Source organism: Clarias gariepinus, chromosome 8 (assembly GCF_024256425.1).
Source record: "Clarias gariepinus isolate MV-2021 ecotype Netherlands chromosome 8, CGAR_prim_01v2, whole genome shotgun sequence".
Lineage (NCBI taxonomy): Eukaryota > Metazoa > Chordata > Actinopteri > Siluriformes > Clariidae > Clarias > Clarias gariepinus.
This window is the reverse complement of record NC_071107.1, coordinates 20,312,641-20,329,825: the sequence shown is the minus strand read 5'-3', so window position 1 is coordinate 20,329,825 and position 17,185 is coordinate 20,312,641. Positions and strand designations below refer to the sequence as shown.

General features: G+C 39.5%; 1 protein-coding gene across 2 annotated transcripts in view; it reads right to left on the bottom strand.

The window, feature by feature from the left end:
* The window catches only part of dlg5a (discs, large homolog 5a (Drosophila)), a 52,400-nt gene extending 39,722 nt beyond the window's left edge, over nucleotides 1–12,678 (bottom strand). For both annotated transcript variants that reach the window (XM_053501924.1, XM_053501926.1), the window contains exon 1: nucleotides 12,283–12,678. In XM_053501924.1, the coding sequence (XP_053357899.1) occupies nucleotides 12,283–12,583 (301 nt within the window). In that variant the 5' untranslated portion in view covers nucleotides 12,584–12,678. The remainder of the gene's footprint in view (nucleotides 1–12,282) is intronic.
* Between the last annotated feature and the right edge of the window lie 4,507 nt (nucleotides 12,679–17,185).

Genomic DNA, 17,185 nt, shown 5'->3' with positions numbered 1-17,185 from the left:
ATTAAATAAAAATGTATTTATTTTGCCGTGATTACCATTATCAAATTTTTATGCTGTTGCTGTAACCCTTTTTTATTTATACTTTCACCATACACATGACTCCAGTAACATGACAATGGAGTGGTCCGATTAAAAATTTACAGAACTCTGATAAAAATGTGCATAACCTGTGTAAAGAAATATTACACTGACATTAGGGATGGGAATCACTACCAATACGATACCACGATACCTCTGTGCCAATTTGACTGAAATTTTATACATATCCTGATTCGAAATTAAATTTTCTCCAATTATGTTACATTTAAAACAGTTTATTGATTAATTACCGAGTGCAGCATTTAAACTATACAAACAACTTCAAATACAAGAGTTTAATATTAACATTGTACTTAAAAAAATATTTTTTTTTAAAGCAAGATTTTTACTAAAAAGTACATATCTCTGGCCAGAGAATTCTAGTCACCTGCCGATCAAAAAGTTGTACAAATGTAAAAATAGTTTCGAAAAAAAAAAAAATGTAATCTTCACACAAAAGATCTATGCACTTGTGCATCATCCAATGTAATTTTATATGAAATGTACAAATGAAATTAGATGCTTTTATTGCTAAGAGTTCTACCATCACACTATTCACAAATGTCAAGCTCAGTCTAGGGAAATCAACTCTGACAGAAATACGCAATCTAACCTGGCTGGCAACCCAATAACAAAAAATGATGTTATCCCAGTAGAGATTTCTTATAATTTCTCCTTCACATTGTAGTGGTGTGCAGGTGCAGCAATGTGTGTGCATGTAGTCTATGTAACACAGGGCATGATTACATACAGGGTATGATTACAGCACTCAATAACAGCAACAAGGGCAGAGGACAAGAAAAGACTAATAACATAAATAAGCAAACACAATGGAGATAAAAAGGGGGTGTTGGAGATAAAAACCCAACAATATCAGGTAAGATGACAAAGTGTGAGAAGCGAGTGGATATTTTAATAAACTAGCAGCTCTGTGGCATTATACAAGACGGGCTCCAGGTGGCAACTGAAACGGTCACCAGTGCACCTAATGTATTTATTTTGCAACTAGTTTTATCCAGACCATCGTCAGTAGTTACTCGTTGTAGTTGAACTTACAAAAAATGCTACACAGGACACCGTATAGGGTATGGATGAGGGACATCACTTAAATTCAAAGTAACATTAGCATCTAAATTAGCAATAGCTACCATAGCATTGCAGCCAAGCTAAAGTTAAGCTAACTAGCAGTAAATGAGGTAAGTAGTCATGTTCCATAATGTAGTTCTTCTTCCTCATTCAGTTGCTCCCATCAGGAGTTATATTTCTTTTACATCTTTTAAAACCTAAGACTAAACTTCATACTATGGGAGATAGGGCCTTTTGCTCAGCTGCACCTAGACTGTGGAATGCTCTCCCCGAGTATTTGAGGACGCCACAGACTGTTGACGCTTTTAAATCCGGTCTTAAAACGTATCTTTTTATCAGAGCTTTCGGGTCGAATGAATTGGTAGCACTTTGAGATTTGCTTCAAATATAAAGTGCATTATAAATAAAATGTATTATTGTTATTATTATTATTTATTTTGCTATAGGTTTTATGACGGATGCCCCCTCTGGCACAGCCACCCATTACTGTATATACAGGTTGGTTCTGGTATTACTGGATGGGATGAACTGGCCAGACCACAAACTCGGGCCCTCCTACATGCAGGTGAAGACCTAATTCCCACAGATTTAATGTAGTTACATGTTTTTATTTGATTGTTTTTTTTGTTGCTCTTGTCAGATCAAGTAGAATGACGTTTTTTGATGATGAAACAAGTGCCCAAGCAAGAGACAAATTCTTCTCATTAATTCTTTCAAAAATCACATTAACTAGTAACAAAGGTACTACTACTTTTAACTAGATTAAGGCATAATCAAATGACCTCTCATTTTTCTTATACTTTAGTTTTACTAGTGCTTCTTTTTTCTTTTTTTTTTTAAAGAATAGCACACCTGCATATTGCGCTTTGAAATCTGAACCTTAAGTTGATGGAGACCATAATTTAAAATCAACTTAGGTAAGGGTGTTAGTTTACTTCCTTTTTCCAGATATAGACATACACGTACATAAAAATCAGTGAAGGAGATTACAGCCACAGTCTAGAATAAGTATAGAAAGCATCTCATTATTTAAATTGGGTTACTTTGGCTGAAATTAATTCAGCTTACTCAATAGATTTCTAGTATTTCACTATTGATTAAAGGCCACATCTGTATTTTAAAGTTATGACATAAAAATTTGTCATGTCCCGCCACATTCATGGCAAAAGTTAGTAAATTCTCTTATTGTTCTATATTTCTTTATACATTCTTCAAATATTTTCTATATTGTGTATTTTTGTTGTACAGTTATTTATTTTTTTTAACTTTAGTTTTTATATATTATTTTATTCTTTACTAGTTTAATATACCCTATATTTTAATTTTCATATTTATTTCCTATTACTATTTATAGTCTTCTATTTTAGGTCACGAGCAGTTGTCTAAGCATTTCACTGCATATCGTACTGTGTGTGACTGTGTGTGTGACAAATAAATTTTGAATTTGAATAAATTTTAAATCCTAAACAACAGGACACCTGATGGAAAAAAAAGTAATATCATAAAAATGTAAAAAGACCTTTTTATTGAAATGACATCTAATGAAAGATCCCAATTGTTATTTTTAATACAACAGATTGTTAGATTTTATGATGAGCCCATGATGAAGATTCTGTCTGGGATTAAAGCTGCAGCACTGCCAAGGTGCTTGTTGAGCAAGGCCCTTAACCCTGCTTGATCCAGGGGCCGCTGTCTCTAGGCTGCTCCTGCGCTTTTAACCCAGCTAAAAAAATGCACAGTATGAAACATACTGTGATTGCGATTTAAACTGCAAATTGTAACCATTAAACTACCATTTTTCATTCAAAGTTATTTATGTAGAATAACATCAAATTATGGCACAAATTATCTCATTAAAGGCATGTTTGCCAGTATTTACTACCTTAAAATTATTAGATAAATTCATTAAATCTTAAATTGACAAACTATAAATAAATAAATTTGACTATGCATACATTACCTGTATATGTTGTAATAAAACTGCAGCCTTGTGTGATAAAATATTTGCACACGTCCTTATTACGATTTTAATTTTTATTTGATTAATTGTGCAGCACTAATGATCCCATTTCACATCCCTTTGGCCAGTTTTTCCAATCACACAACAGCTGTGGGGAGGGTTTGAGCAAACGCCAACTTCTGCATACAGAAATGAGCCATAATATTAAAACCATCTGCCTAATATTATTCAGGTTCCCCATGTGCACCAAACCAGCTCTGACTTATAAAAGCTGTGTACTTGTAACTGGCACAACAAGGTAAGCAGAAGGTATCTTACGCCGGAATTCTTCAAATTTCGAGCTGGAGTTCAAGAGTTGCAGATATCCTATGGACTTTATATTTTATTTGTATTTTTTTATATACATTTTTTTTTTAAAAATTTTTTATCAGAGCTTGGCCAATCAGAGCTGATTGGCCGAGCTCTGATAAAAAAAAAAATTATAAAAAAAAATGTATTAAAAAAAAATAATAAAGTCTCTAACTCCCATCTCCCAATGACAGTGAAAATTTAATGTTTTTCGGAAGCATCCCTTTAGAAGCCCTTTCCAAACATATTTAACAGTATAAGATGTGTCTACAAAACACAACCAGCCTTTCTTTTTCTAAGCTTTGTATTTATCACTGCACCCGATCAAATCAGAATTACACGATTTGCACAACATAAATCGATTAAAGAAGTTGTTCTTGACCATTTGTATTCCAAAAGGAAGAGGTTTGTGCTCAGCTCAGCTGCTATTGTCACCCTGACATCCTGCCTGTCATCATGCCAGGCCTGCAGAGATGGCTATAAAGAGTCTGACAAACGATTCTGTTTATCCACAACTCGGGCGTTTACATCAAACTCGATCTGGCAGCGAGCTTACTTTCCTGAAGAAGCCAGAGCTGTTTAATTAAATCTGGAGTGAGCCCAGCTCAAAGTCACCCCCTTTCTTTCTACCAGACAGCAGAAAGACATAGTGCTCAGTGCCTCAGAAGCAAAGGCACCACACGGCCCAGGAAGCCTTTGTTCAGTTAGCTTGCAGTTTCCCATGAGGCAACATGGCAAGGCTGGGGCACGAGGGCAAGGATCAGAAGACGTTAAAGATCAGAATTCAGCACCAGGCCGCAATTTTTATTTTTTTATTATTATTTTTTTTTTACAGACATTTAGATGAGGGAGGGAAAAGCGAAGTGCCGGCAGCACAAAACTCTCACATAACAGATGATGTCATCCATGAAAAGTCCTTCCCACTTTTGAAAACGTGGTTGGACAGCAATGTAATCGAATAGTCACAAACTACAAAAACAGATGAAATTACATCACGTCACCTTTGACCACATTGGAAAAAATAGAGAACATACTGAATTAAAGGGAGTGTGGGCGTAAGTCAAGCTGGATGATGGAAGACAATATGGGAAAAGAGAGATAAAGAGCACAAAATCGTATTTTAGACAGCTTCCAACCATTTCTACCATTAACAGCTCTCGAACCATATGCCACACAGTTGCAGGAATGTGACGTTCTCGTGCTTATTGCGTTTCACGCAGATACAACACTGACAATTATCATTCTAATTTCAACCTCTGATTAGAAACATCTGATCTTATTTCTCTCTCTCTTTCTCTCTCTCTCTCTCTCTCACACACACACACACAATCCTTTTAAATACATACAACAATCAGCAAAAACATTAAAACCACCTGCTGAAATTGTGTAGGACCTTCCGCCCGCGTCTCTGACATGGACTCTGAAGGTATGCTGTGGTAACTGGTACCAATTCGTAACCTGCAGATCTTTCCGCTGTGGTGCCTCAACAGATCAGACCTGTTTGTCCAGCACATCCCAGGGATGCTCAGTCAGACTGAGATCTGAGGAATTTGGAGGCCAAACCAACAAATAAACAACAGACAAACCAATAAACTCTTTGTGAAGTTCCTGAAACAATTCCTGAACATTTCTTTTTTTGCAATGCAGCAGGGTGAATTCTTCTGAATTAGGCCACTGCCATTAGGTAATAACATTGGCATGAAAGTGTACTTGAAGTCTCACACTGCCCCCATTGACTTTCTGCATCTACCTTTCCCCAGGTAAGCATGGCACATAATGCAGCAGTCATGCCATCATGACTTTTAATAACAGCTAGCATGAACTTTTTCACCAGTTTGTGCTACACCAGCTCTTCTCTGGGATTAGTCCACAGGCTTGCCTTCACTCCACACACATATGAACAAACCTTGGGCATTCACGAGCCTGCAGTTCACCAATAGTCTATCCTTCCTTGAACCCTTCTGGTAGGTTACTAATCAATGCATCCAGGGAACACACCCCATCATTTATGTTCTAAAGATGCCCGAACAAGTCATCCTGACATCAGAATTTTTACAAAGTTAAAACATGTATAATAAAACCTAATATATAACTTTACACAATATATTGTAATGTATCCAGTTTGAGCCATATTTTCCACTTTCGAAAAACAGACTGAGATACAAGTGAACTAAAGAGGCATTCAAAGAACAAGACTATCAAAAGGGATAAATAAAAAAATTTATCCAAATGATCGAATGATTTTTCTCTGGTAAATAATTTCTCTTTTAATAAGTCTGTAAATGTACCTATTATTTTTTATAATGTTTTAAAGTATTTCCAGTTTTTTAATTATTATAAAATAAATAATTATAAACTCACTTCTGCTCATAAGTATCATGTCATTGGCAAATTGCCCAAGTATAAAAAACTTCAGGACACAATGTTATTGGAAAAATAATCAACACCCATTGTTAATTATTTTCCTATAACGGCACAGCAGTTAAATCACAGCGTGTCATTTTTTTCCTCGTGCTTTTGTTTATCAACCATGTGTTGAATATCAATACAAGTAGTATATCAGATCAACCACAATACTGGCTATTCTTATGTGCAGGTGTAACTTTAGAAACATTCAGCAGGTATTTAAACACACATTATAAATCACTTCAAAGCAAAGGGACTGAAACTGCGCTGTCACCTTGATAAAAAGTAATGGTCCTTTAAAAAAGTGCCAACTAGCCGTGTTTATTAAATTCGCCCTACTTTGCTAAATAGCACAATCTGTTGTTAGAATCGCAGTTTCCATTTTATATGTCAGCATAAATAAACAAGGTCGGCGATATCAAACACTGGCTGGAATGTTTCCAAGCATATAGGATTCAGTCATGTTAGAACAGTAGAGCATGAAAACTTCCTGGAGCAAACATTTCCCAACAAGTTCAATATGGCTAAATCAAATGAAATCCACATTGCACCAAGTAACAGGGTCGCAATCTGTTCCTTGTTATGAAGGTTAGGTAAGGTTCACCACCACACTAAAATACATTTCCCTTTGTTCAGAACAGCACACCCAGCTGTGTGTTCCACGCTTAAAAGCTGTTCTTAACCTACTAAAAGCTACATGCGTCAGGTCAGTCAGCCACGGGCAGATTACTGGGCCCGTTTTCAGAAAGCCTTTATTACAGGCTCTGATTGTAGCCAGCCATCAGTCCAGTGTCGGGCATCAGGTCCGGGCGGCAGCGCTCATGGACCTCGGAGCTGCACTGTTTATTTCTTTTGCTGCACAACCAGTATTTAGACTTTGGCATTTCCTGTGCATTAGTCAGTAATTAAGAAGCTTGCAAATGGTAATTAAGTCTTTATTTTTTGATAGTACTGACTCACGCAGGCATCGGCACTAGACTTAACACCTTGCAAACACAACAAGAAACCTATTCATGCTCATTTAGATTAGTGCAGGCGCACACATAGCAATCCTATCCAGGATAATACGTCTGTGTGTTTCAGTTATGATTATGATTTATATAAACACAGCAAAAAAATCCTACAATTAATATTTGGCAATTCATTCACAAAACAAAGCCGACCAACATAAACAGTAGGGACAGGACTCACCAGGGATCGCCTGATACGCTGTCGCGATACGCTAAGTGCCGAACTGATTTGTAATGCGATTCTACAAATATCAAAATTTTATAAACATGGTGAAATAAAAAAAATATCTTTTTCTCAAGTTTGCCTAGAAATAAGTGACTAGTTTAGAGCACCAGTAGTATTATAGAGGAATTGCAACATATTTCCACCTCAAAAAAATTTATATATACAATAAAAAATAGATTTTGGAGTCAATGTAGCGATACATGAATGGCCACACAAAACAACCACGACGCATCATTGAATCAATTTTTCTAATGAGCAGCATATTCATTTCAGCAGTTTTGGTGCCCTTGATTATATTAGTCAGGTCCAGGAATACAAAAGGCAGTGTTGCTGAGTTACAGATACTGGATTAGACGCATGACAGCAGCTAAAAGTAGATCAACAGCCACTGCATTAGGACAACCAGGACGGTGAGTGTGCATGGCAGGCTTCATGAATAAACAAGCCATCCTGTCCTTGGAAGCAGGCGTGTTGATGTGGAACACACCTCAGAGCTGTGACCACTGCACGTGCTTTCAAACCAGCTGAGGTGCACGCTATTTGACTGGAGAACGATTTCCATTACGAGGATTAATTAACATGCACAGACACCACCAAGCGCAGTAAAGCCCAACTCAGAGTTATCATACAACTCGCTTTTCAAGAACATTTATCCTGGTCAGGGTTGCAGTGAATCAGGATCCTATTCCAGGAACACCTTTTGTCAAACACATTTTCATAAGTTTGTTCACAAAAAAAACCTGAAAATGTGGAGGAAACTCACATGCACAGAAACATGCAGTTAAACATAACCTTAATGAAATAAGCTCGTCAGACTTATAGCTTGTTCATCTTTTAGCTGAAATGCTGCCTTAAGATTTGCTGATCCTAACATGATGTGCTCTGTTAAAAACTTTGTTAGAAGTGAAAAATAGTATGCAATTAACTGGCTTAGACCTTATTCCATTACTTTACCAACTGCTAAGGTAGCTAAGTACACTTATGAGAGAGACCAAAAAATAAAAAATAAAACACATGGGACTGACTGGGCATCACATGGGCACTTTTCACATATTCAGGGAGCTAGGTAATACATTTGGGTTTGAGACTAATTTACTCTTAAAAGTTTGGAGAAAAAGGCAGATTGGAGACTTTTAACGTGCACAATTTTTGATATTGCATTGGCATAAAAACGCGTTACTGCTGCTGCACTCGGAAGCTTCTGCGTTCGGTACAGAATTGTTTATATCTGTGGCCGATTATCAGTTATGGCCGATCGAACTGAAAACCTGGAAGTTCTGGTCAATGGCCAATCGACCAGTTCATCTCCATTATAAATGTAAAAAAATATATATGTTTTACCTATTTTGAGTCAATGTAGCAATACATGTTTTGCCGCAACAAAAGATTCGCGATTCATAACTAAATAAAAAATTTTTTCCTCGACATGATATTTTTCTGTCTCCCTTTTTTGTCTCAGTTTAGAATTAATCTTTAAATTTTACCTCTCAGCAAATGTCCAGACATTCCTTAATTCTATCCCAACGTTAACAGGACTGTGCAAACGTGCCCTCTTGCAGAAATGTTCAAGTCCGCCATACTATCCTGCCGTAACTCCCCCTTTCCACAAGTCGGATCTATCGGGATCTGAGCAGACGGCCCCCATGGCCCATAAACAGAGCAAGCTGCTGACTGTGCACTTTGGGGTAGCTCAGCTTAAAACAAACGGCCTGTTGTCTTTGCTCAGCCCTCTGTTTGACTGCATGGAGGAGTCACCCTTTGGCCTGCTGTGAACAAGCCATTTCAAATTAAACAAGCACTTGATTTTAAAACTGAAATGCTCTCCCTGCTGCATTTCACAGAGCCAACTTCCACGCAGAGAACTAGTCTATAGTTAACATTCAATAAATATTTTAAGCTCCAAGACGTGGAAATAGAGTTGATCAGAAATGCCGGGAACAACCTCATCTCAATGATCAACACAATCACGAAAGAAGTGGTTGAGGCCATCACTCTGCACAGATGTGTCTCGCTCCTCATTTACCACACCACATGCAGCTCATGAAAGTCTTGCTAATTAGCGGAGGAGCTGAAACGGGTGGGTTAAATGAGGCGAGACTCTGCAGTGCTGCTCCCCTCCAGGACTGGAGTCTGACACCTCTGCTCTAAATCAACGTGCCTGTCTAGTGTACAGTTCAGAGCAAACATCGCACAGTCAGTGTAAAAACCACCCAGCAGCTGTAAATCAGTCATGAGTCTGAGAGGTCGCAATATATAATTCATTTATAGAAACGCTCTCAGCACACACGCTTAATTAGCATATCATGCATAAATCTGAACAATTCTCAACGCCAATCGTTTGCCTCCCTGCATACGCTGATTTACGACAGTTTGTGCTCAATACACATAGAGCTACATGCAGTGTGCAACTTCTCCAGCCAGCATGAGGAAGCAGTTGAAGCTGCCACCACACTGCCCTACACTAACCAAACCTGCCCCTCCTCCACAGCTCCCACTCCCAGCCTGAGTGAGTGTGTGTGTGTTTATGACTGTGTGTGTGGAGAGGCTTGGCAGGAAAAAGAGTTGAGCCTCAGCAGTGGCAGCTTGTGAGAATGACTTCAGTGAGCAGGTCGCGCTCACTGAAACTCATCATACACATGAGTGTGTGTGTGTGTGTGTGTGTGTGTGTGTGTGTGTGTGTGTGTGTGTGTGTGTGTGTGAGCCAGCAAAGTAGAGGGAGAGCTTAGGCTTTCATCTGTCAGCTGACGTGCTTCATCCCGGGCTAACACTCCCAAAGGATATCACCATATCACACACACGCCACAGGAATAGCAATAAAGAAAGTGCTTTTACAAAATGCTTCAGGATGAATAATCCTAAGGCAGGTGCAGGGACATAAATATACATGTTCACTATGTCCTACTGTAGGACATTTAAAAAAATAGAAAAACAAGCTTATGGTAAGGACATATACCTCGCATGCAAACAGGAACCAACCCAACACAACAAACAAGGTGATGCTCACTGTAAACTTTACAATACGGGTTATGGTTCCATAACAGCACATGCTTAAGTGATTTATCATGCTTATAACACATCTGTTCATCAATAATTACATCAAGTTTGGTAATGAACTACACATCCTGCTTTTTAACATGTATATTAACTCTATATATAGAAGCAACACTCAGTCACGCTGCCAGCACACACTTTTTTACACATGCTTTCAACAATCATAAATATTGAACTCACTCTCTGAGAGAAGATCTTCCTAAATTTTTTATTACTTAATACCCGTTTCTTACCATCACAACTCGAAAACCAGGAAATCAGAACAAGTCAGTGGAATGGCATCAGCTTATAAAAAATAAGCGATGAAACAGAAAACCACATCCTTACCCTCAGATGAAAAACTTTTCACCCTACTGTTATGTAGGATTATGCATTACAAGTCAAGCTGTTTTAAGGATTTCAAACAGGGCACACACATGATCATATGGCCAGGCAAGTATTCCTATGGAAATGATCACATCCATAAACGTGCATCAGGAACGTTTTAATGTCACTGAGATTGCACCGATATCTGGACAAAGAGTTGGGTAAACTGAAAACAAGACCAAATTTTTTTTTTCCAAAACTTGGACATCAATTAAATATGAAATAGCGTAAATTTGCCAATAATTAGATTCACATTTTTGTTTCCTCATGAGATTCAAGTGACCTCATCCTCAAAAGAAATAATCCACTTGCCTGTCCATATGAACATGTTCCTGTTTGTAATCTGTAAAAAAAAAATAAGCTTGACTTGTAATTAGAGCTGTCAATCGATTACAAATTTTAATCTAGCTAAATCACTAATTATAATTAATCACAATTTTAAAATACTCAATTTAATCGAGTATCAATAACCTAATGCCTTAGCTGCCTGAGCCACCACTTCCATAGCTTACGTTTAATGTATTCTTGTAAAAATAGTTCCCTAGAAGGTAGCTTGAGCACACAAGCTACCACTTTAGCTTTATCCAATCTTCCATCTAGAAGCTTTTATAATAAAACTTGGCATTCAGCACTCCTGAAGATGTTTCCTCAGTCATAATATTATCCGTGTTAAACATAGCATTACACACAGACGGGTAACCGTGCTGCGATTATGGGCAGCCATGGGGAAATCTTGGTCATATGATGAATTTGCGTGAAGAAAAATTTGTTAAGTCTTTCGACTGCTTCATTAAGGGGTCGCCACAGCTGATCTGCACAACAACATGGCACAGGTTTTACGCCAGATGCTCTTCTTTTTTTTTTTTTACTCTGCAACTCTCCAATTTTATCCGGGCTTGGGCCCGGCACTGCATCCAGCGTCCTGGATTTGGGCATTAACTGGGTTTTCGAACCTGGGCCTTCTGCATTGCAGGCAAGAGACCTAGCACTGAGCCACCGATGTTCAGGTTGCATAAAAAAAGGTAATATTGAAAGCCATACTTGCATAATCCTAACTCTCTCACACACACACATATATATATATATATATGGACTGGCAAGTGTTCCCATGGAAAACACTACCTCCATAAAATGCAAAGGGAACATATGATGTGGAAAGTATTGCATTATCGATATGTGGATGAAATATAGTTGGGTAAATTTTAAAAAAGGACCAAACTTTTTACTTCTCAAAATTGTCTTAATCAAAACTTGGCAATAATTAGGTTGACTTTTTGTTGTTGTTGTTTTTTTGCACATGAGATTCAGGTGGCCTGCAATCCACACACACACACACACACACACACACAAATGGGGTAATGTAGATCATCAGTGCTTCCCATGGGGCTATTACTTACCACCTCTGATCAAATTCTCGCCCTGTCATTATTATGTTTTCGGGATGTTACTTCAGCCACATCATGCCTAATTACCCCAGAGACTCTGGAGATAAACACTGGGGCGATCAGGAGGACGATTACTGTGAAGTTAATAGTAGACTGAGGGTGTGTGTGTGTGTGTGTGTGTGAGAGAGAGAGAGAGAGAGAGAGGTGTCTCAGCTTTTATAGCCTACCGTGTTGTGATTATTGAAGAAATCTTAGACAGAGTGTGAGTGTGTGTGTGTGTGTGTGTGTGTGTGTGTGTGTGTGTGTGTATAAATCTCAGCAGCTCGGACATGGCGAGCTCCATGCTGGAGATCCAGTGCGGCTTACCGGAGTGATCTGCAGGTCCTCCTCCCCCGTTGCTGAACAGGGCAGTGTACAGGTGAGGGTAGGTCTTCTCCAGTGCCACACACAGCGCCAGGAAATGGTCGCTTTCCTTGTTCATGAGCATCTTCAGCAGCTGGTCGACTTTCTCCGAGCTGGAGGAGCAGTTCTGGTCCAGCTCGTACGTGTCCCGCTCGCTCAGGCTGCCGGATTTGGCGAGCAGCTCGATGAGGCGCTGCGCGTCCGTGACGGACTGCACCAAGTTCTGGTGGCACTGCTCTAACAACTCTTTGTGCTTCGGCTCCATTGCACTTCGCGCAGTTCCCTTAGCTAACCGGCTAAGCTAGCTTCTCGTTGTATTCGGCGGAGACGGCGACTCAAACCCAACAGAACCCCCACCCACCCCCCCGCCCAAAGAACCGCGCAGGAACTTCCCCCACCCTTCTGGGTCACTTGTACGATTTGAGTGACTGCGCCATGATATGCGATGGCTTGATACAGCAGTTTCTGGTTCCACACAGAGAAGAGGCGCACGAAGCCATATTTGTTGCCTAGGGCAGTTGACTGCACTAAACAGCGAGCGCGAGACACATCCCCCCCCCTCAAGCTCACTTACTTTCTAGCCACTTCTTTCCTCTTCCACCGCAATTCTCCGAACAGCAGCATTTCCGTCCACTTCTATCGTTTCTTCTTCGCCATTTAATCGGTAACGCGTCGACTTTCGTGCGAGCGAAACTACCGTAACTACTCAAACTGTAAGCTCCGCCATGTCTCAGCAGCTCAGTAGCTGCTGCATGCTGTCAATCAACTCTCCTCACAATAGCCATGTAAGGTAAAAATGGGCGGGGCTTCACACAGACACACCTGATTCCTTCCTCTCGGTGGGCGGGTCCTTTTCAGTCCACACAATGTTATTTAAGTTTCCAACAAAATATACTCTTGCTGTCTTTTCAACAGTGAAACACGTGGACATTTTTCCACTGCAAATGCTGCTGGCAAGATCAGATTTTTCTACACAGAATGTCAGGCTTAAACAGTTAAATAAAATAAAAAAGGCTATGTGTTACTGATCAGAAGGTGTGGGGTTCAAGCCCCAGCACCACCAAGTTGCCACTGTTGAGCCCCGAACCCTGTCTACTCCAGACCCTGTGCTCTGTCCCCAGCTTCATAACTGGGATATGGAAAAAAAAGCATGTTACTGTGCTGTAAGGTGCTGTAACAAATAATTGAACTAATGGGTGAATGTACCAAAACATACACTTACCATCCACTTTTTTAGGAATGTGGATAAATGTGGATGGCATGGTGGCTCAGTGGTTAGCACTGTACTCCTCCAGGGTCTGGGTTCAATTCCCTCCTCTGGTCTGCATGAAGTTTGCATGACATGCAGATTAGGCTTATAGGCGTTTTCTAATTGCTAGTAATGTACGTGTAAGTGTGTCCCTGCGATGGATTGGCAACCCGTCTAGGCTGTACCCCACCCCGTACCCAAAGTCTCCCGGGATAGGCTCTAGGCCCTCCGCAACTGTGTACACAGGATAAAACAGTATATACGATGTGTGAGAGTGAGTGATTATATGAATGTGCAGGTGCCCAGGTCTTCCTAATAAAGTAGACAGTGAAAAGACAATTTTAACTTCTATTCCTTCATTCAAAATTAATAACCCAAAGATGGACTTTCTATATATTTACTTCATAGTTAATTACTTAAATCATTCATCATCTTCAGTGGACATTTTATCCTGGTTTATAGTCAGGATGTATCCTGGGAACACTAAGAGCAAGATGCGAATACAACCAGGATGGGAGGCCTGTTTATCACAGGACACCATGTATACACACACTAATGCACAGTTATGAACAATTTCACATAGCCAATAAAACCTACAGGCGTGTTTTTGGAAGGTAAAAAGAAACAGGAGACCTGAGACGTTTGCGTGAGCTTAGTGTGCGAAACTCAAAAAGAACAGTAACCTGAGGACTGACCTCATCGCCTTTTTGGCCAAACCGCTAGTCAGTACTCATTGTCGTGCCTAGTCATTAATTGGCACAAGGAATGATACGAAAAATACGAGACATCTCTATCATAAATAAGATATAACGTATACCCTAAATTCTGGCCTTGTATTAGATTACATTATCACAGTTAACCCTATGTCCAAGAAAAACTGTGATTCCAATGTGCAATCATATACATTCCAAGTTAGTTACAGTAGCAGTATTTAGTTTAGTATTTTTTTTTCCAGATAAAAAAACTGTAGATTTTCTGAGACTCTGGCCTGTGTCTGTGAAGGTGGACTGTCCCAGATACAAATAACAAGGAATCATGAAATTTCCTCTTACTATCAATCAGCCATAACATTAATACCACCTGCCTGATATCTTTTGAACCCCCCATGTGTCACCAAATCATTTGACCAGTTGCAAGGAGGCCCCTACAGATTGGATTTTTTTTTGTCCAGCATATCTCACAGATGCTCTATTCTAAACCATTGTTTTTTTTTTTCTTGCAGTGTGCAAGATGCATTATCCTGCTGAATGAGGCCACTGCTTTTAGGTAATACTATTTACATGGAGGCGTGTACTTGGCCTGCAACTGTATTTACGTAGGAGGTATGTGTCAAAGTAACATCCATATAATTGCCAGGAACCAAGGTTTCCCTGAAATCTGTTGTACAGAGCATTACACTGCCTCTGCTGGCTTGGCTTCGTCCCATAGTGCCTCATAGTGCCATCTGTTCCCCAAGTAAGCGACATAAACGCAACCAGACATCCACATGATGTCCTTCAGAGCAAGCCAACATCTTTCATTGCTTCCTGTGTCCATTGTAGCCACTTTCAGCAGGGGACAGGGATCACCTTGTGTTGACCAATATGTAGCTATGCAGCCCTACATGTAGTAAAATGCAATACGTAAACAACATTTTATCCTGAAAAACATTAACATTTTTATCAATTTGTGCAACAGTAGCTCTTCTGTGTGATCAGACTAGATGGGGTAGTCTTCCTTTCCCACAAAAATCAATGAGTCTTGAGTGTTTAGGTCTCTGTCGGTTTACCGTTTGCGCCTCCTTGGACCATTATTAGTAGGAACTAACCACTGCATACTAGGAATATCCCATGAGACTCCTGTTTTGGAACTTCTCTGACTCACACTTAAATGTGAGATCTGAGATCTCTGAGATCACACTTAAATTTTACTTGCTTATTTTTCCTGCTTTCAGCACATCAGCTTCAAGAACTGACTGTTCACTTGCTGGTTTTAATGTAATGGATGATCAATGTAGTTCAATTTAAAGGAAAGGGTTAAATATCAAGTAATTCTTGTCCTGGACCTCTTAGTTTGTACTGTTGGAAGATTCCATGAAAACAACCCTCTTATACTATGCCTAGGAAAGTCCAGGTATTAATAATATATGGTATTAGCAGCACTGTTTACAAGGCAGCAGGGTGGTGTAGTGGTTAGCACTGTCGCCTTGCCCCTCCAGGGTCTGGGTTTGATTCCCAGCCGGGTTCGATTTCCGTCTCTGTGTGCATGGAGTTTGCATATTCTCCCTGTGTTTAGTGGGTTTCCTCCCACAGTCCAAAGACATGCAGATTAGGCTAATTGCCGTTCCCAAATCGCCCATAGTGTGTGGATTGCCACCCTGTCCAGGGTGTACCGTGTCCTAAGTCTCCTGTGATAGGCTACAGGCCCCCGTGACCCTGAATACAGGATAAAGCGGTGTAGACGATGAATAAGTGAGTGAGCAATGTTCACAAATTCAACATACAGTATCTTGGTGACTTTTTAATTCTTGCACCACAAGTGGCATTGTGGCGTAGCGGTTAGCACTGTGGTCTAGCACTTTCAGGGTTAAGGGTTTAATTCTTTCCTCTGATCTGTGTGCATGGAGTTAGCATGTTCTCCCTGTACTTGGTGGGTTTCCTCTGGATACTCCAGTTTCCTCCCACTGTCCAAAGACATGCAGATTAGACTAATTGGAGTTCCCAAATTTTCCATAATGTGTGTGTGTGGCTTGGCATTCTGTCCAGGGTGTACCCTGCCTTTTGCATAAAGTCTCCTGAGATAGGCTCCCCATGACCCTGTACAGGATAAGCAGTATGGAAGATGAATGAATAAATGAATAAATCCCACAAACTGCCTGCCATGCTGGCATACATTTATTTTAATGAAATTTCTTCTTGTTTTTTTATTTTGAATGTTAACAGCAAGTTAGCTATGAATGAAAAATATCATCCAACAGACTTAAATCAAATTACTTCGGATCCAAGTCAAATGTACTGTAGAATCTGGAACTCATCAAGGCGAGTACTCCAACACCGCCCCACTCCCCCTCCAAAAGGAAAAAAGAGACAAAATTGTGAGATTGCAAAAATGAATAAAAGACACAATGATGAGGTTGCAAATAACTCGTTTTAAAGAGGGATGTTCTGACTGCAGAAGCACAAACAGAATGTTGTCAATGACTAGTCACTCTTGGTTGAATGTCAGGCTATAATTAACAGTCACTAATTACAGATCACATTACTGTACACAGAACATCAGGGTACAGTTATTGTGTGGGTGCAGCGTATGAGCTGGAGAATCTCTCACTCTCTGCAAGGACTCTCAACGCTTTTGATGTCCACAGAGGAAGAACATTAAAGCTCCACTCTGATCTCCATTTTCTGTAATGCACAATGGGTAGATATATAATGTGTAATGTACACAAATATAGTAAGAACAAGTTAAAATGCATTGAAATAGTAAATAAATGTATTAAAATGTTGTGACCCACATTGTGCGGAAATTTCTTGTAAATAGTAAATACAAATGATAGGCATAATAAGTCACAAATTAAATGAAATTAATCAATTAAATTTGAAATGTTTAATGTTTCATTTCTATTTCTAAAAAAAACTATTA